Genomic DNA, 27770 nt, shown 5'->3' with positions numbered 1-27770 from the left:
CCTTAAAATAGGTTTTAAACTTTATTGTTTCACCATGCTACTGAAGGTTATCAGTAAGCTAACTACCTTGACATAGTTTGGTAAAAATTCATTAGTGTAATTTTTGCTGAAAAGCAAATACTGCAAATACTGGAATGAGGCTTCTTTATAAATTCTATATTATGAAATTTGAGATTAGATGTAAAATATGAATTTGTATCTATTTAACTTGAGCTTTCATTATATCTACTCCAATTAAATAGGTTTAAAATTTATACTTGTAAAAATATAAATATATAAAATTATTCTTATTTATGCCCTGTGGATGAATATTACACACAGATACTTTTCTTAGAAAGAAAAAGCACTTTCACTTATTTGATCGTTTTTTGAATTTTCATTGTTTCACACATTCACTGAACAAAGATCGGCTGAATTCCTACATGTGCTATGTGCTGTGGAATGCCTGGAGATAAACATGAACAAGGCCCCCCAAGGACTCTTGGTCCTTAAGATTGTTCACAAGTCCATGCATGATCTTGTCCCTGTATTTCTCTTCCTCTCCAGCCTCATCTTTTGCTATTCCCTCTATCAACCCCTTCCCACCACTCCCATCCTATCCACAAGCCACCCAAACATGTTTATATTCCTCGACTTCTCCAAACACTATTTGTTTTGTCCTCAACATTCCTTACTAGGCCTTTCTTGGCTTTTCTTTATCGTTCATTCAAATCAGGTCCCAATTAATACTTTTAGATAGCCATCCTTGAAATGCCCCGTAATTTGTGTTAGATCTTTTCCTATACTACATTCATCGTCTGTGCAGTTTTCCCCATCAAAGCACTATTACAGCTGTTATCCAATTGCCTGTTTCTTACTGGATTTTAAACTCTTAGAAGGAAAGGAGTATGTATCTGTGTGTATTTTGTTTACCATCGTATCTCCAGGGCTAAATGTGAAGTCTAGAGAGTGTTAGGCCCTCAGAATATATTTGTAGAATAAATAAACAGGGGTAGACAATTATAACAGGAAAAATCCAAGTCTTTGTCATATAGAAAAATATTGCTCATTTAAAGTATGAAAAATGTCTGTATAGCTCCAATGAAACAGTTCATTAAAATTTGATAAATTTTATCAAAAGAATTCAAAAAAATAAAATAATCTAGATCTGTGCTATGGGACCACATTGGTCTAGGTTGAAATGTGAAAAGGGAGGCATTTAAACAAATTGTATTTTTAAAATAATGCCAAAATTAATTCTTCAATATAAAATTTGAGGAGTGCATTTCAAAGGTGAAGAACTATGTAGCCCTAAGATTTTAGAATTCAGAGCATAAATGTTCGCTTTGAGAGACACCAGTTTAGAACTAAATGCTCCCCATAAAATTAAAAGCACATTTTACCTCTAAAACCAATAACCATGGAGTCAATCAGTAAACTTATTGCCTGGTCAGAAAACCTTTGCAAGTCATTCAGGCTGACAGGGAGCACTAACCACGTGAGCTAGGTTACGTGTGCCTGTTTTTTTAAATATGAAGCTTGAGAATGGAAAGATGGTAGGTATTTTCGTTACTGTTTTAAATTTATTTGAAGCAATGTGGGCCAATATTTAACATTATAATTAGTAATTTTTTTTTTCAAAAACCAGGTTTTTTCTTTACAAAGGAACTTGGAGAAATAATATTCTTAAGGAACATTTAAAATCCTTCGTAGATTACTATAAAATATAATGAAAATAGTTCTTATTGTGAGTAGCTGAGTAACTTTGCCCTGTTCTCTGTTGAAGAAAGTATATAATTGCTTTTGAGTAGGAAGTATTAAAAAATGAAGAAATGAATTAGTATATTTCATAAAGATTTAAACTATCGATATTGAGACTTCCGAGAAAAAGGTGAAAAAATGATTTTGTAAAAAAAGATTTTGCATATATCTCCTAAATTGTAACATTCATTTTTGTTTATATACCTTTAAAGGGCTTTTACTAGTAACTATAAATCATATTCATATTTGTTCCCCAAAATCTAAAAGAAGAAATAGACCTTAAAATGTATTCATATTTCTCATAACTACCACAGTATGTTTTTATATATTGATTTTTTATATATCAAATATGAAGATCCATTCCTTTTTTTAAAATAATGCTCTTGCTTAATTTGCATATGTTTTGTAAACATGAAAAGCTGCTTCACATCTCATTTATTAAGAGAATCATTGTTGAACAAATAAAGTGCACATTAGATTACTTAAGTTATATGCACAAGGCAATAAAACTGAAATTTTCTCTCATCTCTGTTATTGCACAACCCTAATGGCTTATAGGCATTAGTACTAACACAGAGTCAACAGAAAATTATTTAATAATAGTAGGAGCAGAAAAAAACAATAGGTTTTAAAATACAGTCTGTTTGTCAGTAATGTAACTTCTTTCTAATTATTAATCATCACCATTTAAAATCACCGTTATTTTACATGAACCTTCTTGAACTGGGACCAACCAAAGTCCTCGTGTTTTTTCCCCAATATCTGAAAGTGAAAGGGTAAAACTATTTAACCTGCATCATAATCATCAATTTTTAACGATATTTGCAAATTTTATGCCACGTAGAACTTGGACAGCATATTTGAACCAAAAGTTGCAGTTTAGCAGTTGATGGCACCTAAGTAAAAGTAACATTGTTTGGCTTTAAAAGGTACCAAATAAGGTATCCAAGAGTCAAACATCCTTATCTCCTCAGGGTTGGTTACTAAAATATATTGCTGTGAAATATTCAAAATCGAAGTTTTAAGAATAATTAGAGAGTACTGCCTAGAGTCAGAATGAAAGACGATGAGACTTTTAATCAAAGAATGTTTATTATTTCAGTTACCTCACTGCATTTTTTTGAAAATTATTATAAATCTATTTCCTTTCCCTAAAATACGTGATGATGTTGTACTTATCTCTGTAACTCCAACTGCCAGCACAATGTATGGAATATTGTAGACATTCAATAAATATTTTATGTAACATACACACACACATATAGATAGTAGGTATACATGTACTTAAAGGCATACATAAGTATATGTATATATACATATATATGTAACAACTCACTGATGATCATTATTAAAATTTACCAGTTTTCTTCATCAAAATCAGATATGTTCTAATGATAATAAAAGTGAGACTATTTCAAGTGCACCAAAGACGAATAAAGATTGTTGCTGTGTAAGAAAAAAACAGACATAAGAGACAACATAGAAATATTGCGTATAGTATTGGTGAAAAGTAAAAGACTTTCAGAACCAACATACATTGATTCCTGGGGAAGGGAGAAACAATTTGTTGATAATTTGGCCAGGATCTGACAAGAGGGATCAGTGGGTCTCAAAGGAAACAACTCTGGCCCAATCTAAATCACCAGAAGGTCTGGCTGAAAGGCTAATTCTGATTCAGTGGGTCTGGGGCAGGGCCCAAGAGTATGTATTTCTGACAAGCTCCCAGGTGATGCTGATGCTACTAGCCTGTGAACCAACCTTGAATAGCAAAGATCTAGATTTCCCTTCCAAACATCTGTTTTCTCCAGTATAGAGTTTAAAAGTATATGTTTTGAACATTTCTTTTTTGTAGCTTTACGGAAGGTTAGAATCATACCATAAACTAGATTTTTTTAAACTGATATTTGGTGAAACTAATTCTTGAAAGCAAGTGTGTTAGGCTTTTGGAGGTACACTATAAAAAGCCTGTCATTACTTAGTGAGATGAGTCGTTCTGTCGTGAGCAGTGCATCTCCTGGCCTTGTCTCTTTCCTTGTGAAGGTCCTGGTAGTGGAAGATTCTAAGACCACACTTGGCAGGCAAGTGTGATGTGATTGGTTAAAGGTGTGTGCCAGGGGTTCAGAGAGTACTGGCAGCTTTGTTTTCCTCATGATCCTCATGGTCAAAGTATTTCATCAGACATTCTGGGAAAAGACTTCAGACTCCATCATTTAAAGGACTGTAATTAGGCAAATGCTGCATATGTATACAACAGATTGGATGGATAAATTATATTATTGGAAATATATGTCATTTTGCTAATAGCTAGTTGGCATATTATCTAGTCATGTCTCAACGGCATTTAGTGTATTCTATGTTACCTTGAAATTTAGCCACCTGATGGAAGTTCTGAATAAGGGAAAAAAAATCCCTGTCAATTATTTCTAAAGGTCATAGAGTTAATGACTAGCTGGGAGGTTAATTAGATTCTGAAAGCCTCTTCATATCAATTAAATCTCTTATCTTTATGTTTTAGTAAATAAACTCAGTAACTATTTAGAGCTACTGTTTTAGGATAAAAAACACTGTAAACAGTAAACTGTACAATGGATATTTGGGCTTTTATCTCATATATGAGAAAACAATATTACCAAAAAAACCTGATACACTAATTAATAATAGTAATCTTATTCTGGAATCTCTGAATTAAATACTTTATTTTTTTCAAAATAGTATGTGAATTATTCCTTGGTCATAAACAAATGCCATCACTATGACCTCGAGAGAAGCATTTCACAGAGAAAAACTAAGGTCAGAGTTACCCTGAGAATCAGCTACTAATCTAAAACCAGCTCCATTCTCTGTTCCTTTTTAGTTCCAGAAACAAAACTCCTTTCAAGGTTACTGGGCACATTGTAAATAAGTGATATATTTAATGCCTGTGGCCCGACAACTTCAAACCCAGTCATTTCTGTCATGTGAATTCTCTTTGGATATATAACCAGATTTCAGATGAAATGACACAGACCTTTACTAATCAGGAAAGTAGCCACTAGCTACATGTGGCTACCTCAATTTAAATTAATTGAAATGAAATAAAATTAAAAATTTAGTTCTTTGGTCTCACTAGCCACATTTCAAGGGCTGGATAACCACATGTAACCTGTGGCTCCCATATTGGTCAGAACAGGTATAGAGACATTCTTGACCTCAGAAACCTTCTCTGGAGCAGCATTTGACATAAAGAGTGAAACTGGTGAATCTAGTGCTCTTGTTCGCTGTGGTAACTAGCATGATGGTTGATAGATACACCCTAGTAAGGGGCTCATCACCTGGAGAGGGTGCACACAGCCATTTCATGTTTCATTCCTACGGCAGGCGTTTATTGCCTGTCACTGTGTGTCAGGGCCTGTGCCAGGCGGGAGAAACCTAGTCAGGAAAACTGAGTCACTCAGTCAGTGTTTTCTCGCAGGGACAGAATATTTGTTAAACTAAATGTGATTTTGTGGAGTAAGATGAGAAGATGGAGGGAACAATGAAGCTGGAATTTTCCTGAGGAAGAAGAGAAAACTAAGGAAGGGAGGGACAAGAAGAGTCGGGAAGCAGAAACAAGCTCGGCCAATTCTGAACTTTCCCAACAGGAAAGAAATGATCGTGTATGCACAGTTTTTTGTGACTTATCCTAATTAGGCATATGAGGAATTTTATCTTCATCGAGGCTTCATGATGGGGGTTGTGAGTTAATTTCATGCGTGCATAACGAAAACTGCAGAGTGATTTTCCTAAAGAATATTGTTGAAGCATTATTTTGAGAGTTCACCTTGCATATTTTATGTCAAGGAAATAGAACTTTAAAAGCCCCACAAATTTGGAGAGAAATTAAGTTCTAATTATGGCAACATCACAAGCTAGTTCTCTCACCTGGGGCAAGTTATTTAACCTTTTTGGGCTTCAGGTTCCTCCTCCATTAGTATTGTCAACCCTGACCCTGTCTTCCTCACAGGGCTGTCGTGGCGATTACAGACTATAAAAGATGTCAGAGCCCATTGTAAACCATTCAGTTGTACAAGGTGCTTTCATTTTCAACATCAAAGGAAAAGTTCAGGCAATAAAAGCTGTTTAACCAAAAGAAAGAGAAATTTCTCTTTTTAAGAATTCCCTATTTTACAATCTTATTTTGAGAATCATTATATGACATTTTATATTAATAAATATATCACTTAGTAAATATAGCATCTTATATGAATAACCATAGCATTTTATATAAATTAAGAAGATCTAACAAAAGCCGATGAATTTATTTTCTTTTGCATAAGCATTTATGGAAATATTCTCTATGTGCACGGTTTTGTGCCAAGTCTGTGGGATGTGCAACAATGATTATGACACATCCACTGCCCTCCAAGCCAGTAGTCCAGTGTGGACAAAACATACACTGGGTTTGTTCTTTCATTCATCAGATATTAATGAACATGAGGACCATGTGCCAAAAATTGTGCTAGTAACTGGTGGTACATCTGTGACTATCCTACCCAACAGTCTGAACCACAATAAAACATAGAGTACAGTGAGATAACTGAGGTGAAAGAAAGTAATTACAGCTGTGAGCAAGTGAAAACATCTTATGGTGGATTATAGATGAAAGCATGACTTTGAATGATAAGTAGAATAAATTGATATGCTAAGCCAATCTGCAAGTCATTTGTTCCCATTTAAAGTAAAAGAGACTAATAAAGGTAACGATATATAGACATAGAAATGTATATATAGTTATTTGTAGTATATATGTATATGCTGCAGCCTTTATTTTGATTTCCCATTGGCATTGAATTTTTTAATATATTCTGTAAACATATGGTTATAATTTTTAGAGAAATTGTATAGAATATGAATGTTAGAAAAATGCAGTGAATATAATTGCCTTTAAGTTTGAGAAAACGTTCTCTCTTGCTAAGAATGGAAACCTTAAAGTTACATCCCACATCCTCCTTTTAACTTTACAGATGAGGTTTTCCCCCCTTACTCTAAATTCTAAAACATGATACATCTGGCTCAGAGGCTGGAAAATTGTTACATGCCTGTGTAACATTCTTATAACCCAGTCGCTCTACAACTTTTCTCCCAGTTTAATCATTGGAGAATGTTCTTTGTTTTTGTAGTTACTGTTTCACATAGTAACAGCTTGTTGCATTTTGGTCTGTTTGCCAGAGGGTAGGTTTATTTTTAAAACCCTGAACTCTGAATTTTTCTTTAGTTTTCCAAGATTGAAAGCAGCTGAAATGCCTGGAGTTACAGGTTGAAGGCTGCTTCACAATATGTGAAGGGAAGCTTCTTTCCCTCTTCCGTGTGTGTGTGTGTGTGTGTGTGTGTGTGTGTGTGTGTGTGTGTGTGTGTGAGTGTGTGTGTGAGTGTGTGTGTGTGAGTGTGTGTACGCGCACGCGCGCACACTTAAATTTTTTCCTAACAAATGTCTTCTAACTGGTAGTTGTCTAAAAATAGAAAACTGCCTAACTAAAAATAGCCTGGCTCTCAGTCGTGCCAAGGAAAATGGAGAGGAATAGGCGTGGAATAGAAGGCTGAGTAATCCAGTTCTATTCATTCAGAGAAACCTTTGAGAATGCTGGCGATGATAAAGTGCCCTCAAAAAACCACAGGCCTGACTCTCTCTTCAGACTTCTAGGTGCCAATAAACATTTTTGCCCCGGGATACATTTTTTTTTCTCATAGGTTGTAAACATTTTCTGAAAGACAAGGCTTTGTTTCACAGAAGCTGACAAACTGCCATAACTAACTAACTTTCCTAAGGTCTTAAAAATTCATAATTGTAAGATGTATTTTAAAAGAGCATCTTAAATGAAGTATTGTAAAATAATGTACATCGTGTAATAATTAAGAGGAAACTGTTATAATAAAAACCACTTACTACTTGCAATTAAACTCAAAGCCTTAGAGTTTCACTAAGAGAAAATTATTCCTGCAACTCATTGCAGCTAAAGAGAGCAGCTGACTTACTTTAGTTTACCTCCCTTAGATATAAAATTCTCTTGTTAAGCATATATTCCCTTGATACACCAATATTTAGTCTCTTTCTTACAATTATAATGTTTACCAAAGCAGATTTTCACTTTTAATTTTTTAAATGGAGTCGGAACTACTTTGCAAAGTAACATTTCAAGAATAGGATGATTTTCAGTTTAGAAAAATGGAATTCTGAGTAAGCCATAAAAAAATACATATACCAGTTTTGCAATGGTAACGCTTTTTTTTTTTCTTTTTCATTTTCTCTTGCTTGAGTAATCTGAATAACCAGGTCAAACATAGCAACAGGGTGTGGAAATGTCAGCACAGTTCATGGGGTTATGCGGGTCTGAGCATTGTTATGTTCAGTTCCTGTAATGCTGCTGGTGATAAGACTCTTGAGACAAAGGACGATAATTGATGGAAAGAGACTTAAATCATTGCTAAAAGAATCAAGGTCCTTGTATCTGTGTACATCCACTCTCTGGTCTCCTTCCGTCTTATAAAGCATTTTGTCGTCTTGTATAGTGGCCCCCTACTGCTCTTTGTAATGGATGCAGACCACAAGTGATTCCTTCATGCAGCATACAGGGTGTAATTGTGTCTGTGTGGTGTATTAGTAATTACCAAGCTGAATTCTCATATTGTATCTTTACTGCAGGCATGGAAAAATAGGACGTACAACCCTGCATGGCCATTTTCAACCTAGATAGTGAGCCACTTAGAGCTACATTCCAGGAACAAAGCCTTTTATATGTACACTTTTTGAACAGAATTTTCATTGTTGAGTCATTTGCATATTTATCCATATGCAGGATAAATTCAATTTGGGAAATAATTATCTTTGATATTATATTCATTTTTGACTAGCAAAAGTTTTGTAATATAGAAAATGTTTGCTATTTTTTAATTGCTAAAAATGTTTTAATATTGCTGGATATTTAGTGATATGAGCTGTAATAACTATAGCAGACCATCATATGGAGAGAATAGTGCATGAATTACTACACATAATATATTATATAATATTCATAAATATTAAATAATATAATTGTTTTAGTAGCATTTTTACCTTAAACAGTGATATTTTCATATATAATTTATTGATCTTGGCTCAAGCATTATTAAACTTCAGAAAAGGCTGACAACGAATTTTTGTTACAGTAAACAGATATAAATTAATAATTTATTTCTTTGCTATAAAATTTGCATCCATCCTTTATGTACTATGTAGCTGATATTGATTTGACTACCTCCTAATCATTGGGGATTTTAAGTGTCTACAGTATTTTTTATCTGTAATTGAAGCCAAAGTAATGCAAGCAGTTTGGTTTAAACTAAAGAAGGTATGTTTATTTTAGGTTTCAAATGCTTATAACGACAGTTAAGAACTATTAAATATGATAACAAAGAAGTTAATATGGCCATTTCATTAGCGATAATGACATTATATTTATTTTATGAATTAATTAAAGCATGATAGATTTTAACTTTATTTTTACCTTCAAATTTAAGTGGCCTTCCAATATATATATTTTAGAAAATTAATTTTCACTTTCATCTATAGATATATTTATTTGAGCAATAATTATTAGATTCCTAGAATGTACAGAACTTTATAGTGATGTTAGGAGAGATACTAGTTTGGAAGGCATGGTCTAAAATTTAACAGTCTAGTTAAGGTAGAAACAACACATGTGAGAAAACAACATAACAGCACTATGAGCTATTTGTGGTTGGGCAGCGTAGCATGCTGTTTGGGAGCATCCGTTCTGGTGTTAGACCGCCTGAGTTCTTATCCCATCACCACTGCATACTAGCTGTATATCCCCAGGCAAGTTACTTAGGCTCTCTGTGTCTTAATCTCCCTCATTTGTGAATGGAAGTTAATAATAGTACCTAGTACATAGTTATTATGAGAATTAGATGATTGAACATTTAATATTTAGAACAAAATGCTTGGAACAGAGTCTAGCACATAGTAAAGTTTATGACGATGATGACGATTTGGTGACGATACCTTGTAATCAGGTACTAACTGCTAGGAAGTAGAGTATTTAAAAGTCAGGAAAGGTAGCCGTGATAGTCACTTGTAGGCTCAAACTAGTCAAGTTCTGAAAGATGGATATGAATTGATCAAGAGGATATGAGCAAACCTTTCAAAAGGCCAATTAAGCCAAGATCCACAAGAAGAAATGGGCAAAGTGACGAAAATTATTAGCTTGATATGAATAGAATGTTCACGTATGGAAGCAGCTGTAAGAAAGATGGAAAGGTAAATAGGAAAGAGGATACAGGTGAATCAAGTGCTCTAAAGATTTGGTGTGGAATTAGATGCAGCACGGTAGATATAAGAAAGATACTGTATGGTCTCAAGCAGTAGAATAGCATAATGACAACTAATTCTTGAGGAAGAGTCTACTAGAAAATGTAACTCTCTATAGATGGAACAATTTGAATTGTAAAAGGTGGAAATGCCAAAAGATTTTAATTTTTATAAGTAACATGTATATGTGTGTATGCTAAAAAGCCTAAAACCTTTCATTACACTTATATATTTTAAGCCATGTATGTCATCTTATAAACATCTATGATTATAACATAAAACAAGTTATTTTTGAAATATGCACATAATTTCAGTTTGCACTGATAATATGCACATCCATTTCTCTGACTGAGGACTACTTGTCATATATAGTATATTAAAGGAGCAAATTATAGAGACCTCAGGAGGTGTATTTAACCCATATAAGCTTCTCTAGATTAAATTGAAGAAGAAAAATCAAAATCTATAAATTTAGTTTTTAATAAAGTATATGCACTTTCAGTGATCACATAAACAGATCAAGATTCTGGATTCAATACTGCCAGATATAAAAACTCTACCTGTACATTTTCACATCATAATATAAAAGCCCAGCCTTTGCATTGTAAGACTGTGATATAGTAGTTTTAAAGTTTAGGTGTAACAGTTTCACAAGTTTTAGAGTCAGACAAATCTGCTTTCTACCACTTTCCTAAAATCAGTGCTCCAGGGCAAGGTTCTAAACTGCCACCAAATTTCAGCTTCCCAAGCAGTAAAATAGAGATAATAAGTCTCATTTGCGGTCTTTTTGTAAGAATTAACTTACATAATGTATGTATATAGTCATTAATACATGTTGGGTACATGATGCTCATAAACATATTATTTTTTTTCCTGCTACTCCTTCTTGCATGTGTAAATTTTGGGAAAATTTATTTTTTTACTCTTTCATACATATATATATACACACACACACCTTGGACATTGAAATTTTCAGTATATTTTGCGATTACATTTAAACAAAATGTCACATTTTATCATTGTTATATATAATACATGTATAACTATTTCTTATGTAATAAAGTTCTGAAATTCTTCAGAGATATGATCTTCACTATACATATGTTAAAACTAAGGAAAAGATAGAGGAAGGAATCACAAAGGGAATCTATTAAGTGAGGTCAAACAGGATTTTAAAAAATAAAGATGGAGCCCCATGAGACAGAGGCACTTGCCCAAATTCTGTTGGTGAACTCTGGCAGATAGAGTTAGGATATAATTTATTCTCTGGTGTTCCCTTTGAACTACTACTAATGTATCTAGGGAAGAACACAGACAATTTCTGAAAGAGGGATTAGGAAGAGGGAGGGAAGGGAAGGGGGAAGTTGATTGAAATTTTAAGGCAATGAAAGTAATTAGCAAAGCTAAAACAAGAGTGTTTCTACACTGCCAATTTCTTTACTGACGCAGTTAATAAATACTACTACTAATAATAATCGATTTCATTAAAACACTACCTAGCCAACAGTGTTTAGTGTGATGATATTGTTAACAATAAAATACCTCAATCCTCCTTTGCTTCCAGTGTATATCTTTGCCCTGGCTCTCAAACTATTTTGATGGCAGTAACCATACATGCTTCTGGAAGTGAGCCGAGCACATTCTAATGTATTACACATTTGGCTTAGTTCCAAGGGAACAGGTGTTTTAAATATTTCAGTCACATGCCCACGATGTACATTGCTACTGGGGAAAGGATATCATTTCTGAACCACTGATGTTTGACACCCTGTGCTGAACCACACCTCTTTTGCACTCTGAAAATTTAGCAAAGGTGAACTGTGACTTGAGGAAAGATGACCATCAGAGCCCTAATTTAACTGATAGAAGGTGCAACAAATTTGTAGTTCTGAACTCCGCACCTGATGTCTGGCTACTGAGATCAAAACACCTGCTGATCAATATTAGAAGAAATAGCTCCTATGGATATGAGGTTTTTTTATATTAGAGAAAAATGTAGTAAATTATAGGATAGCAAAATTTTTGTTATATTATGATTAGGAAAAGAAATTCATTTTCCATTAGAAACCATCATTCCGTTTGCAGACATACTACAATAAAACAACCTACTTTTCTGGGGTCTAAATTACAAAATTGAAATATTTACTTCTGGAGGAAAAAAAAGATAAAAATAGCTATGCAGAAATACATCTACTCAGAAACAATTCTGAAGATCCTTTCAAAATTCTTAACTTCATACAGTGCATGTGCACATGCACATGTGCATGCACGCACAGGCACACACACAGATACATACCTCTACACGTGCAGTTAATGTGAGATTGCGTTTCCAGCCAATGAAGTCAGATATATAAGTTCCATCTCACTGTACACAAGTTCCTATGTCAGATCAACAAAACTTTCATTGATTTCTATCTGGCCCTTTGGCTTCAGCAATAAAGTAACACAATAAGGTGGGCAGACGGGAGGGGGTTCTAATTTCTCCCAGCCACATGCTTTAACTACATACTTTATCTCAGTATATACTGGATTCCTCTGACCATTAGCCAATAATGTGGAAAGAGATTTTGAACCATATTTTGCTTCCTCTTTTAATGGTACTGTTTCCCCTCATCTTTTAACTGTGGTATTTAAAAAAGAGAGGGATTATATTCAGAATGGTGGTGATGGCTGTTTGAGGCATTTGAAAACTATTAGGTGGCTAATATGTGGTTAATATTATTTATTCAACAGAAAACTGACTTTAAACCTGTGTGAAAAGCCAAGTATCATAATTGCAAACTTCTTTTAAATGTTATACAACTTTGCTTAATTTCAATTTTCAAATAATCCAGTTTCCCATCTGAGAGACGGGTGTGTTGGCCAGGCTGGGAGCCCTCCAGAGAAAACAGGGCAGCTCAGCCACTGCGGAAGCCGAGTCGGTGACTGTGGGTGGCATTTCTCTGCTGAGTCAGGTCTGTGCCAGACCTTGCCCAAGCTTTTACTAACAGTGCGGATTTTGATGCAAAAACCCAAGGCTTGCGGTTCTTGAAGCTCTCTTGCAGTTTTTCCCTTTTCCTTAGAGCTTTGGGAAATTTTCACTTAAGGAGATCACGTTTTGCTATGTCTTCCTCATAACTTGAAAATTTGGGGGAACTTTTACAGTCATTTCTTTTACTTTCCCACCTGTCCAATCTATAAAAAAATACGACTTTCTCCATTTCATTTTAAAAAACAAAAGAAAAGAAAGAGCTTATGTACTCATGTTTTAAAGGAAGAATATTTATACTGCATACAAAAATTTTCCATGATCCCACAGCGTTGCCCAGAGAGAAACTATAGTTTCTCCATAAAATCATGTTTCTTCTCTTTTCCCCCTACCTAACCTCTCAACCCCAGCAAAAATGTAGTCACATAGTTACCATCCCTTATCTACTCAAGCAAGTTGAAGAACTGAGCAGTTAGCTTGTGAATCTTAAGGATATAAGCACCGAAATATATAAAGCCATCTTATTCTTGCTAGTGTTATTTTAATAATTGCAATAAACCAATGCTTCATTTTACCTAGAGAGATACAGCCTAAATGTTATTACAAAGGAATGTAGGAATCAAAAAAATTAAGCATCCTTGCTTTGCCTTAGGTTTTCAACAACCTACCCTTCATTTGAACTCGGTAGCCACAACCTAAATGTTATCAAAGGAGCCTTTCCCTGTATTCAGTGGATGTTATGACAGAACAATAGGAAAAACATTTTATATAAGATTATTCATCAGAAAATAAATTCTATTACAAATATATCCCTTTGTGAAAAAAAGTAAGATTTGTCAGACATTTCACTCATTTCAGCTATGAGTAAATGTTCAAAGAAAACATAAGCATAATCTAGGCAATCTTTATAATGGGATGAACTTTCAAAGGCAGAATAGTGAAATAGCTGAGAGAAGAGAAATCTGGAGTTTGTACCTGAGTCCATAACTTGATGCTACCACTAACTTTGTGGACATCAGCAAGTTCTTGCACCATCTTGCACCTCTTTTTCTTCATCTGCAGAATGGTAATCAGTGGAAGAGTGATTGTGAGGACTTAAAAAGATCCATGCAAACCTGCTGGCTCAGTCCCTGGCACATAGTAAATGCTCGATAAATGGTAGGTGTTATTGCTGAGGCCAGATTCAATTAAGGGGAAAATTAATATTTTGTTAGTGCGGGGAGACTGGTTTAATTTCCTCTCCATGCCATGGAAGAGGAAATGTTTTTATAATTACCTAATGAATAATATGGAAGAAATTATTGTATGAATGAAAAATCTAAGTTTGCCACTGCACTAACATAATCACTGAGAATTCATAAATTATGGAAATTGAAATACTAAACTTAAAAATCAGGTTATAGTACATTTCCAGTGATAATGCCTGAAATTATTAAAGCTATCATGACCACAAAAACAGGCAGCTAATGCCACAGGGGCCAGAAGCCCAAGGCCACAGAGACTCCCCAGAGAAGGCCGTCTGGGGTCAGAGGACAGAGCAGCCTGTAGGGCTGGCAGCCACCACTTGGCCTCACTGAGGAAGACAACAAGTGCCAAGCCACGCTAGAGGTGGGTATCAGAATGAGCAAAATTGCTGACTGCCTGTGATAAAGCTTTATATTAGATCGTAAAGTACTGAGCCCGGACGTGATGAGAGGCCAGTTTACATACCAAGGGATTACATAATGTGCTCATTTGATTACTTTTAGTCTCTCTTTCACAACACTCTCAACTTCTCTCTCTCACTCATTCTCGTTCCCTCCCTTCCTCCCGCAATCCTTCCTCCCTCCCAATAACTACTTTCTATTTATCTATCTATCGTCTATCTACCTACCTATCTATCTATCTATCTATCTATCTATCTATCTATCTATCTATCTATCTCCTCTCTCATTCTTGTCATTCCTTTCCTTAAATATTTATTCTCCATACCATTCCATTTTTCATTTCTTAATCCTCTTTTCAACTTTTGTGGCATCATATGAAATCCAACGTGACTAAATGCAAAACCTAAGAATGTTACTTATCTGTATAATATATGAAGTCATGGAAAATGTGATTTTGTGAACTATGAGTTGGTCCAAGATTCTGGGACAATAAATTCATACATGGATAACATTCATATCATAAGGCAAATAAAAAAAAATGAGTTCGATTTTAATCATTAGTTTATTTAATTTGGAAACATAAATTTTTAAAAATTTAGACTTGCACATAAAAGATGACAGCCTATGTAGGCCTTGATCAGCAGTGGATATTAACAATACTAGACTTTGCAAAACATTTCTTATGAATTATATTTTATTCATAAATATTTAATCCAGAAGGAAAGATCCCAGTTTGCCAAAACGGAATGTATACTAGATATTTTCAGAATATGCTTTGTAGATGGCTTGTGGCCTATTTATTTCTAATCATTACATAATCCACAATTGCCTATACTAATGAGAAATGACCCATCATATCCATATATAAAATGGCAGGAACTGCGGTGTGAGTCCAGGAGACAGCAGCCCCCAGTAAAAAATGATCCAGGAAACTAGGGGGCAAGTCCTTGCAGAAAGATAAGCAAAGGTCCTAACTTCAAAACACTACTGGCACTTTTGATGTCTGTTCTATAGATACTCTGGTTATTTTTCTGGTACCAGCTGGAAATAATTATATTGTTAGGAAAGCAAATAGAAGCCATTTGATTAATGAAGTCAGAATTCACATTAATTTATGAAATTCTAAGAGCCAGGTGCTCTACTTCAGGAGTACCCAGCTAAAAAAGGCATGGCCCCTGGCCTCAAGGGTCTCAGTCTTGTGTGAAGACTGAGGCAGACACACAGTGGCCCTGCAGAGTACACAGCTGTAATAGGACTCCAGGGCGGGCTAGTTTAAATAAAGACAGTGAAGAATGATGTCCGCATGTTTTGTAAATACAGCAAAAGCCAGAAAAGGATTGAGCAACTGCTAGAGGATTTTTAAGTACCTTTTTATTTACCTGAAGCTCCTTGATTATTAAGTAAATTTTAACAGACTTTCTTCCATTGGACACCTACTCAAGGCACCTGAATGTAAAATTCACCGCTTATTACCAATCTACATATTAGATTTGTGGTAATGACACAACATCTGTAGAGGATAAATAGATTAGACTCTGTCTTTCCCCACCAGTAGTTTTTAATGTAGTGGGAGAGATAAGAGGTATAAAGCAAAACAAATTTATTTGAAGAAAAGAAAGGAGGGGCATCATAAATGTACTGCTATACACTTTGGAGATTTGGGCTAAGGGACTTTCTTAATGCCAGAAGTGAGTGTGGGTAAGCCTGTTCTCTCACCAACTGACAACATCTTATAAGCCTAACATCCAGTACCTCTACGTCCATGACAACCCTTCAATCCTATAAGGAGACTTTCTTCCTCAAATCTTGACTTCCAGCAGCCTTGCTGGCCCCCTTGTTCACTTGGAGGTACATCTGGTTTCCTGTTCATAAGCCAGGTATGGTGGAACCTGATGGTGTTCTTCCATCTACTGGTTTAACTGGCCAACCCTTGACCAGTGACTGTTCTACTCATTATATTTTGGGCAGTCTCTGTTAAGCAGAGAGTTTTCCAATATGTCAGCTAAGAAAATTAAAATGTTAATGCTGATTAACCAAGAGAATTTTACATCAAAAAAGACAAGTAATCAGAGTAAGACTAGAGACCAAGGCCACTAGCTTTTGACAGACCTCATAAACATTACTAATACTGAAAAGAGAGAAAGAAGGTTCAGTGTTAAAGGGAAAAACTCACATCCCCAATAACTTTTGCCTCATTATATGTTATGAGGTTCTCCTTAGCAGTATTCTCCTGCAGGACACCCATCCAGAAGAGTGAACCAATGTGTTGCAACATTCTCCTGTCAGATACTGCACTAGTTACCAAGGATAGAAAACCCTCAAGAGGCATTTACTACCTACAGGGATCTAATAGTCTAGAAATGAGATAAAAACAAGAATACAAAGAGCAACATTATGAAATAAATGTCAATTACAAAGTTCTGGGGAAGCACAAAAGAGAGACATTAATTCCACTAACTCTCTAGTCTTCATGGATTCTTTTATAATTTAAATTCCTGTGTGATGATGGAAGATGCTAAGGTTAGGGATAGTAGTTGGTAGGGGTGAAAGCATATACTCTGAGTACAAATTTAGCAACTGCTCCCTGTGTATTTTCAGCTCCCATTGTGATTCCATTTTAAATAAGAACCTCTGTCCCTGCAGCCTTGGATTCCAATAACGTTTTATTAACAACGACAATATTTATTACCGTCCATGTGCTGGTACATTCAAGTTGCTATGTATACAGAGGTGAAAAGACTGTTTCTGCTCTGGTGGAGGTTTGTTCTACTGCACTGAGACTCTCTCTTCCCCTGGCAGCCACAGTAGCTCTAACTTACACATTGTTCTCACACAATCCCGGCAATGCTCTGCAGTCCTGATGCCTCATTTTAACATGTCAGAGCAATACAGGCATTGAACAGCATGTACTAACATAGTTGTCAATACCAGTCCCCCAGATGGCATATCACAGACTTGGACAAAACCCTCAGAATTAGCATCTAGGCTAGTCTTTATAGGGCATACTCACAGAGTATAACTGGGGAGGTCAGGTATAAGAGGCTCTTGTCCATCATTGCTGTCAAAACATTATGGAATACCCAAAATCTTTCTGCTGAAAAATTTCAACAGAGAATGGTTTATAGCCGCCCTTTGGAGAGCAGGCTGGTTTATTAGGAAGAGAGATAAATCTATTAGTGGCGAAAAAAAAGGTTTGAATGTCAGGTATTATGGGGGAAGAAGTCGAGGACACATAAATAAAATCTACGTTCACAATCCAGAATTGGTCCTTAAAAACCTCTCTCCACGCCAATTCTTAAAATGATCATGGGAATCCTTTGGAAATGAGAAAACATAATGACAGAATACTAGTCCTGAGCTGATTAATAAATAAGGCAGTGTAGGCTACCACCATTTCAAATGATTAATTATGCATCTACTCAACATGAATTAAAAGGCATTTACAACCAGATAAGAGCCTACATGGAAATAAAAATAATGATTTGATCTAACTCTGATTATTCAAGATAACATATACATTTTCTTTTATTAAAATAAGTCATTAATGGTTTATAGTAGAACAGAAAAGAACTTGGTGAAGTATTTTCAGTGATATCCTAGATTGAAATCTGTTATTGGTACAGGTTGGTCCTATGATGTAAGACATGGAAATTACATCAAGAATGAATGACAAAGAGAGAAATTTTTCCATCAGGCCAAGGGAAGCCAGGAGGGAGTGGGCCAGGGCCAAGCCCGCTGGACCTCTTAACCTCTCTCCAGCCTGGCAAAGGGTGGGAAGAGAGAAGTTAGGAAAGGAAGCAATCTAACTTTCATCTGGGAGCCCCCGGCTGTCTCCGAAGTGAGGATTTGGGTACCATTTTCAGTCAGGTATGATCGAAATTGTTATGACATGAGTCAATCAGTTGCCAACATAAGTCTCTTTATTCTGTGTTGCCTTATTGAATGTTCTGTGTATACTCTGCTTTTCAGATAAGCTAGTGATAAACTACATATCCCAACTAACAGAGTCTTCAAATTACATTATAGGTAATGCCCTTGTTTCTGAGGGGAACATAGAAAAGAGAAGAGAATGTGCAAAAGCGCCTCTTGCAGTACTTTAGATTCTCAATATGTTTGTGTCCTCCTGGTAGTAATTTAGAGCACCAGTAGTCACAAAAGGCTCGGGAGCTAGAAAAGAACAGGCCTTTATTTCCAGGACTCAGCAACAGAGAAATCTGACCATTTGCACTCCATATGCAGTAGTCTATGTCACCTCCCCTGTTCCCTCCACTCCCATAGGATATCTTGTGCCACAGTCATGAAGTGGCTATAGAGATTGCTTTATAGGAACTTGCGTTCCTTGCATTTTGACTAATAATCTTATTAAAACAAATAAATAACACTGTTACCTCAGAAGACCACCCAACTCATTCCTGTTAATCTGTCACTGTTAGAAAGTATAACTGACAAGTTGGTTTGTTTATTCATTTATTCAAAGAACAGTTACTGAGAACATATATTGATCCCACATATATTAATCAGACCCCCTTTGAGGGACCATACAACCTCATACAACTCACTATCTAATGGTAAAAGATAAATTATAATATAAAATACCATATTTATTTTTTTTAAAACACACAAAAAGTCAAGGACTGTAGGTGTACAGAAAAGGGAGTCCCTAAATGCCGAGGAGAGTTCAAAAAAATCTTCACAGAACAAGTGATGGCATTAAGGTGATAGATGTCCTAAGATGACTAAGGTTTGTATACCAGACAGGAATGAATGACACATATCAAAACAGTGTTATTAAAGGAACATGCCTGACTTGGAAAACAGTGAGAAGTTCCCTCTTGGCAAAACCCAGACTGCTGGGAGGGCTTGCTATGAAAACTAGTGGGTGTGGCTGTTGGGAGTCAGACGTTTTATAAGGAGAACAGTAATACAATTCGATTTTCATTTTAATGAGACCCTGCCAAAAGTAGGAAGGATGATTGACTGGAAAATGGGGTCAGAGGACAAACAGACTAAGGATGGGAGACCAAATAGAAAAAATAATGGTAGTTGAGTTGAGAGATAATGGAGTCAAGGGTGATTTGAGTTTCCAGCTTGAAAAACTAGTTTGTGATATTTGCTAGGAAAGGAAGGGAGGGGAATGGGTGAGGGGTTAGGTTGGAATCAAAAGAATAAATGGGAAAAGAAGTGATGTAGTAGAAGAGATCATGGGAATCCTATAGAAATGAGGAAGCATAGTGACAGAACAGTAGCTGAGCTGACTGATAAATAAGGCAGTGTAGGCTACTGCCATTTCAAATGATTAACCATGGATTTACCCAATGTGAATTAAAAGTCATTTACCAGATAGGAGCCTACATGGAAGTAAAAGTAATGATTTGATCTAACTCTGATTATTCAAGATAACATATACATTTCCTTTTGTGAAACTAAGTCATTAATGGTTTATAAAAGATGCTTCAATGTGTTATTTTTAAAGAATCCATGCCCCAAGATTCTGCTTTTTTGTCCCTGTAACCAATTTGCAAGTAAAATGCCATAGTCTGAAAAGGTTGTAGGTGAAGTTACATTCATATTTTATACTTCCTGATCTTTGTTAATTTACTCCTTTCCTCTCTTTGTCTAATTTATAGTTCGGTCTTGTCTTTTCCTTCCTTATTTGAGAAATTACTAACATTGTCCATTTCACAAACCCATGTACAACTTGATCCTGTGTAGTCCAGTTTTTTATTTTGTATTTCAGCCTTTGTTTTCTTGGCTTTCTTTATCAAGATTATTAGGATTAACTGCATATGTTAGCATGCATTTCAATCTCTATGTATTAAAATGTTTCCTCTTTAGTATTTTACTTCAGATCTCTCCTGGATTCAGGGAGTCTTTCATGGCTAAGTGTGCCAAACTTCCCCATCTTCGTTCTGTTCTAGACCAGGCTAATGATGCATGCCTTGTCCAGGTTCCAGAAGAGGGGTGGTGGAAGAATCCTTTATAAAAACTCAAACCACTGACTTATCTTGAGGAAGCCTGAATCACCTGATTCTAGATGGCCCTAGAATCACCCTGATATTCCATGAATCCTCCAGGATAAGGTTGGCTCCAAATAAGACCAATGTTAAAGCCCAGGAGAATAATGGAACAGGAGGCCAGCATCCACGGATGGGGGAAAAGATGAACTTTGCCCAAGAATTTTAAAACCTGCTTATTTCAAATTTATAGTATCAGACTCACATTGACAAAAGTTTCCCTAGTCTCTTTCCTATATGGTTTCTGTTTTTCCTTTTCTAATCCTTTTTATTCTGCCTAGAATACGACTCCCTTTTTCTCCTTCCATGCTAAATGCTGGGCCCTCTTTCCTGCTACACATTTCATCACTGAGATTATATACTTATGGCTTTCAGCCCTTAAAGAGTTCATGAGTACTTAGTTTTTCTGACATTCCATATTTAGACCAATAGCCCACTTTTTAAGTGTTCAATGATATAAATCTCAAGTTATAATTTGTTTCTTACATCATATAAATTATGCCTAGCTTAAAAACTCTACATTTCAAAAATAGTCGATTTATAACTGTTACTTAAAAAGAATAAAATAAAACCTGAGTTTTGATCTAATGTGAAATAATAGCATAAAATGATAAAAGAAATTGCAGCTGCAAAAATACTTCACTGAGACTATTCTTTCTCCCTCTAGCAATAGAACATCCTTTCCTGTTTTGTTCATCCATCCATTCAATCTCTCATTAATGCTGCAAGCATTTATTCTACCACATGCCAGGCCCCGTGATAAAATCCTGGTGTTATAAGATGACTAGTAAACGATCTCTAACCTCCAGAAGCTCACTGGTAGGAAGAAAAATGTATAAACAGATTATCTTAATCATATGTTCAGAAAAAACATCTTTGCATCCAGAGGACCACAGACAGCGCCTGACACATAGTAGCACTTAGTAAATGCATATCAGGAGGTTCTAGATCCTACTATCATCTCCACCTCCAAACAGCCAGACAGCCTCTGTCTCGTAACCTCTGCAAATATTAAAACTGAAGTAGAAATGTGTGTTCTGTTCATTCAGCAAACATTTATTGAGCTTCTGTAACGTGGCAGGCTCTACTCTATATTGAAACTCTAAACATGAAAAAAGAAAAGAAGTGCCTTGTTAATGACCTCACAAGCTAGCAAAGGAGACAAACACACAAGTAATAATGGGCGATAAAGGCTCTAATAGAAAAATGTATACAGTAAAGGAGTACACGAATGAGGCAGAAATTAATTCAGCGCTGGTGATAAGAGATGTCTACAGAGAGGAGATGATATGATAGCTCTGCCTTGAAGGAAGACTGTCCACCTCCAGAGAATATGCACTTGTGAGCTCATTCCAGGAGTCAGCTTGAGCAAGGACATGAGATGTGAAAGGCCAGTTGCTTATGCCCCATTATCCCTTCCCTTCTGGAAGACAAGAGGAAATGAATAAAAACAAAAATAATGAAAATCTCCAGCTCTTCCCACCCTTCCCCCAGTGGAAGTTAATATCTAGTTAGAATAAGCATTAATAACCTAGAGAAATATAATGTTGTTAAGGTTTACATTTTTAAATTTTTATCAAAATTTTCACCACAAATGAATAATTTTGGGTAAAATTTAATTTTTATACTCTGTACTAGATATGATTTGCTTGCCTAATTAAAGCCTACCTACTAATTGCACTAAATTTGCAGTATTTTAATGTCTTTTTATTTCTATATTAAGAACAAAGAAGAACTATGAAACAAGGAGAGAGAGTGCAGACAATGCTTACAGTTTTGATTATTAAAACCTATGGAGAAGTTTCTTGGCACCTGATCTTCCCCCAGCCTAAGTAATCTATTCTAGAAATCCCCAAAATAGCCTACAATATTATAAGTCAATTCAGAGCTTTTTAGTTTGAATTTGGATTGTCTGCTTCTTTAAAAATCAAGTGCACAAAACAGCATCTGGAGTATAGTAAAGTTTCAATAATTGTTTGCTGAATATGTTTTAAATGAAATAAGCCATCGAGCACAGCCCTTGGGCAGCCACTCCCCAGATACTGAAAGCACTAGAAGCAGCAGAGTCATGAGTGTGAGCATTCAGCTATGGGAGGGTGTTTACGAAATACTCTCAGAAACTTCTTATAGGCAGAATCCATTTCAACTGCACTTCCTAGTTCTGTGTGGATTGACTACTTTCTAAAGACTATTCAGTATAAGAGCAGAGGCTTATCTTTATAAAGCTGTGAAAGACAAGCACGAAAATGATTTAGTATCAGAGAAAACAAAACCACCTTTTCAAGGCTGATATCTTTTTTTTGGTGTGAACAAGACATGCATGCAACTATTAGAAATAATTCCTGCATGTGTTCTTGACACATTAACTCTTTGAAGTAAAGGTAATAATGCCAGCTGTGCAAGAAAGGGTGATTATGTATATTTTAAGAAAAATTAATGAGTATTTTTGGGTTTTTCTCAAAAGAATTTGAAATTTCTGCTGTATAGTGGATAGATATAAGAAAATATATATTCTTGGGGACTAAGATTGCAGACATGGAAAGAAATCGAATGATTGGAAGCTTTTAATCTGTGATGGTGACACTCTGGGAGAAGCTGAATTTTACTTAAATAGCAATAATATAAAACATATAGCTTCATTTAATTGGAATATAGCTTCATTTAATTGGAATAGGCCATTAATTTAGTTATTTCTTTTTTACTAAGAAATAATTAAGAAAGGGAAACTAGTTTTGACCATTTTATACAGCAGGCATTTTCTACTTGATAACATAATGCCTGAGACAAGACATGAGAGCTCCATGTGGCATTTTTTTTTTCATTTATATTCCTTTCAGTAATGAAATAGAATCTGTTCCCTGCATTTCTTTCATTAGAATTTTTGATGCACCTGTCACCTATCATCGTCAGTTTATACGGATTTCAAGTTTTCCCGGTGAACAAATGTAATAACACAGGGTCCATATGTCCACATGTCTGGGAGGGGAGAGTCCACGTGGATTTTGGATTACCTGCCTGGACGCCTTTTCCCTTTTATTGTTTGGAGTATGTCACCTTCTGTCAATCTACTTCTCTAAGAAACGGCTGTTCTCGGCTCACTGCATGACAATTGCTGCCTTGTGAAAACATCCCAGAAGCCTCTACAGTCAATTGATCTCCCCCCGAAGTGTCAGTCTCACATGGAAAGCTAACTTCGGTCGGTGTACCTGCTCACTCAGGATTTACAGAGTTCTCTGAGAAAAAAGAGTTTCCTCAGATACATAGCAAGAGAAGCTGGTGGTTTTGGTAGATCTTCTGCCTTATCTTGACATACAGAATAAATCTTTTCAAAATGTAGGCAGCTGAGAGACACTTATATAAATGCAGCTGAGAGACACTTATATAGTCCCAGTAAAAGAATAATGATTTAAGTGCCTACATTACCTGACCAATAACATTTGTACAAGATCAAAGAAGCTTTCAAAGGCCAGCAGCACAGATTTTGATTTTATTAGGAAAAAAAGCCTGAAGGAATAATGCTTATTTATCTATCTAGTAATCCCTTTAGTTTATACTGACTTTTTATTACTGTGATAAAAACAGACTTGGCTGAATTTAACAGTAATTCCTTTGTCCTCATTAAACAGCTGTATATTTTTAATATAATAAAGATAAGACGGCTCTTATAGTTCTACATTCGCACTATGGTATTCAAGTTTGTGCCATCACTTCCATTTTCAGAGCATTATAGTTCCACTGTAATCATTTGTTCTTGGCAGAAATGTGCTCTACAAGCTCTCAGCTGAGGATAATATTTTTGAATAATTTTTTCATTGTTCTGGTTATGTGATTATGAGAATTTGGAACTCAATATTAATTTGCTTTTGGAGTTTGTGTTTGTATATCTCGAAATGCTCTTTTTTAAAATAACACAAGTTAACTTGAAATAAGACTATAACATACCTTTCAGTGGTAGAGATATTCCATTACTTACATACTGGTAATATTCATGGTAAGATAATGTGGTCAGATACAAGATGAATTTATTGGAAGAAAATGAGCCACTTTTTCCCCCTCGTTCGCATCACTATTTTTTTCTTCATGACTTCTTGCTACCTGCTTTCTTTGCCTGATAGTTTACATAATTCTTCAAGTATGAAGTGAACTGTTGATCAAATTGATTTTTTAATCCATTAATGGATGTGTTTTACTGACTAATAAGCATTCCCACTCTGTCTAAAATTTGCTAAGAAATATCAGTATTTTAGCCATGCTTTCATACTTAAAATTTTTCCACAGCTTAATTTTTAAAATTTACACCAAATTTATGTCAATGTTCACTCTATGCTCTGATTGTGTGAGTGGCAGAGCTCTATTTTACAACCTTCACTTCATGAATGTGAGAAAACCTGGGCAAGTGAAAAGTGGCCCCACATTGCCCCTGAGGAGGCAGGAGGCCTGGGCCATCGTCCTTGGCCACCCTGGGTTGAGACCTGGCATAAGGTTTTTCTAAAATCTTTATGAAAGACTTGTGAGAGATAATGAGTTAATATTTGTGGAGATCTTTCAATAACATGTAATCGATGTTTGGATTTTTAAAAACCAAACATAATATCTACCCCCAAAAGCTTCATAAGGATATTTAGCACACATGTATGTGCCAGATGGATTGTAATGACAGTTGATAGGTCTCTCTTAACCCTTGCGTTCTGCTGTCAAAAATCTGTACATCAAAACAACTATAATTTTTACAATAAGATTTATTGGATAAAAGATTCAAGTGCGCATTGAAAAATCTAAATGAGACTTTAAATGAAGGTTTATGTAAGAATATTCTAACACCTTACAGAAATATAAGTAAAGTTGGAAAAATAGATAGTTTCTTGATCTTACATATTTTTCTCTACGTAAGCAAATTTTTATGAAAAATATGTGGAGTATAATGCAAGGCACTCAGAAATTATTCTTAAAAGCTCAAGGATATGTGGAGATCAAAGCAAAAACACATCATAATTCAACAAATAGTTATCACCCGGAAGAATGTTCTTGTGGTTGAGATAATGCTAGCAAAAGTGTTTAAAATGAGGGAAATTAAGTTAGCAAATAAAATTATTATTCTAATGTATTGTGGAACACTCTAAGAGTACTTACTCTGGGTAAAAATGATATCTGTAGATCCCTGATAGGGGGATGGGAAGCCCCACCAATTATAAATTCCCCAAGATTATAAATGTATATTTTATCATCTTGTGTCAAAATATTCATTTTAATATTCAAACATTTTACCACATAATAAGCTGTAACCATATGTTTATTTGTTATATTATACCACTGTAACATTAATAAATATTTACAGAGCCGCAGTGTATCATAGATACATTAGAAATGGTAACTCTCTGATTTTGATTTTAAGTGAAGATCTTCAGTGCCTCAGAAACTAATTTTAAATAATATTACGTTTGTTACACATTGATAAGAGCCAAAGAGTTTAAATTTTTAAGACTGACACCCCCTTTTAAACTCATGTTGTTTTATTTATTTTCCCCAATTGCATGAATTAAAGATGGAGTGTTATCTCAGCTTTGAATTCCTTAACTTGATGTCGCAGCTTTTGCTTTATTTATATGTGAATTCTGTCTTTAATAAAGATGAGCTGTACTGAACTTTCCATTAATGAGATACACTTAGGTACACAGCTCTTTATAACGATTTTAGTAGTACCAAGAAAATTCAGAAATGTTGCTTGTCTATTAATAATTAACGTGGCAAGCTGTGTGATTAATCAGAAGTTTTATGATTTCTAAAAACATAACATTATCACTGTAAATCAGATCTTGTACAATTAAGTTGACAACCATCATTTAAAAAAAAAAAATAGGAAGTAAATCTCAGGACTCCTGACTCATACTCTTTCTGTTACGGTGTTATATTTTTATTTATCCTTCTGTGACAGCTGAGACTAGACCAGACCTACATTCAGAAGGCAAGAGGTTAGAGATAAGGCACTGACTTTCTACTTTCATATGTCAAGAGGCAGTGTCAGGGTGATCCTATTTAGCTGGAACCCGGAAGAACTTTTGCTACTTTGGTAGTTATTGACTATTTTTGGTGCTCTCTGGCTTCCTTACGCAGTTCACAATAATGATTCTCTAAAATCAGCTGTTTGGACTTTTCTTTCAGCCTACATTTAGGCAGAAAACTTCCCAGTATTATGAATTTCAATACAGATTTTCACATATATAAGACTCTAACCAGACTAAACATAGGCAATTCTCTTTATGATCACAGTGTCTGAACATTCTTAATGGGTGCTTCATGAAAACATTAGCTTAGTTCTCATACTGCCTTTTGCTGTCAAGTGCACATCCAAAGGGGTGGCAGGACACCACAATTGTCAACCATTATGTTAAACTCAAACTAGAGATCTGTTTCCAACATTTCTGCCTGTGTCATGATCACAGATTCTGAAATCATTGTGTAATGTCCTGACTTCTAATTTTTCTGTGGGAAAATAGAATGTTTCAATTTCCCACCTTACTTGTATTCTTCTGTAATTGTCTCTCACTAGATGTTTGAATTTTGTATTAATTCCATGTCATGAAAACTTCAGCCCTCATGCTGACTAAATTTTGTTGCAAAAGGAATATTTCTCTTTAATTTTTTTAATTAGTACTAAGTGCTATATTGAAATGACTCAGTTTCTCTCTATGGTTTCATTACCCTAATGTAATATAGCATATGTAATAACAACCTGAAGTACTGGACAGCGTAAATATATGTAACACCCCGATTGTCTCTTACAGCCTTTGTCTAGGATTCAACTTTCCAAATTATGTATTTCAGACGTTGAGAAAGAAGGGCCTTAATGGCTGTGACAGCCCAGATCCCGATGCAGACGATTCAGTAGGTCACAGCCCTGAGTCTGAGGACAAGTACAGGAAAATTAACGAAGATATTGATCTAATGATCAGCAGGCAAAGATTGTGTGTAAGTACTCAAAACACCCTTCATTTTTTTTACTCTTGATATTTCTCTGAACCTGGCAGGCCTTGAACAAGAAAGAAAACAAAGGCTGTGAAAGCCCCGATCCCGACTCCTCT

The 27770-nt window shown here is 35.3% G+C and overlaps 1 protein-coding gene across 6 annotated transcripts in view; it reads left to right on the top strand.

Annotated features, from left to right (window-relative positions):
• The window catches only part of MEF2C (myocyte enhancer factor 2C), a 146634-nt gene that overhangs the window by 79737 nt on the left and 39127 nt on the right, over window positions 1-27770 (top strand). For all 6 annotated transcript variants that reach the window (XM_011377843.1, XM_011377837.1, XM_011377853.2 and 3 more), the window contains exon 4: window positions 27514-27657. In XM_011377843.1, coding sequence (XP_011376145.1) covers window positions 27514-27657 — 144 coding nt within the window. The remainder of the gene's footprint in view (window positions 1-27513; window positions 27658-27770) is intronic.

This window comes from Pteropus vampyrus, unplaced genomic scaffold (assembly GCF_000151845.1).
Source record: "Pteropus vampyrus isolate Shadow unplaced genomic scaffold, Pvam_2.0 Scaffold11, whole genome shotgun sequence".
Taxonomy (NCBI): domain Eukaryota; kingdom Metazoa; phylum Chordata; class Mammalia; order Chiroptera; family Pteropodidae; genus Pteropus; species Pteropus vampyrus.
The sequence above is the reverse complement of the archived record's forward strand: the minus strand, read 5'-3'. Positions and strand labels throughout refer to the sequence as shown.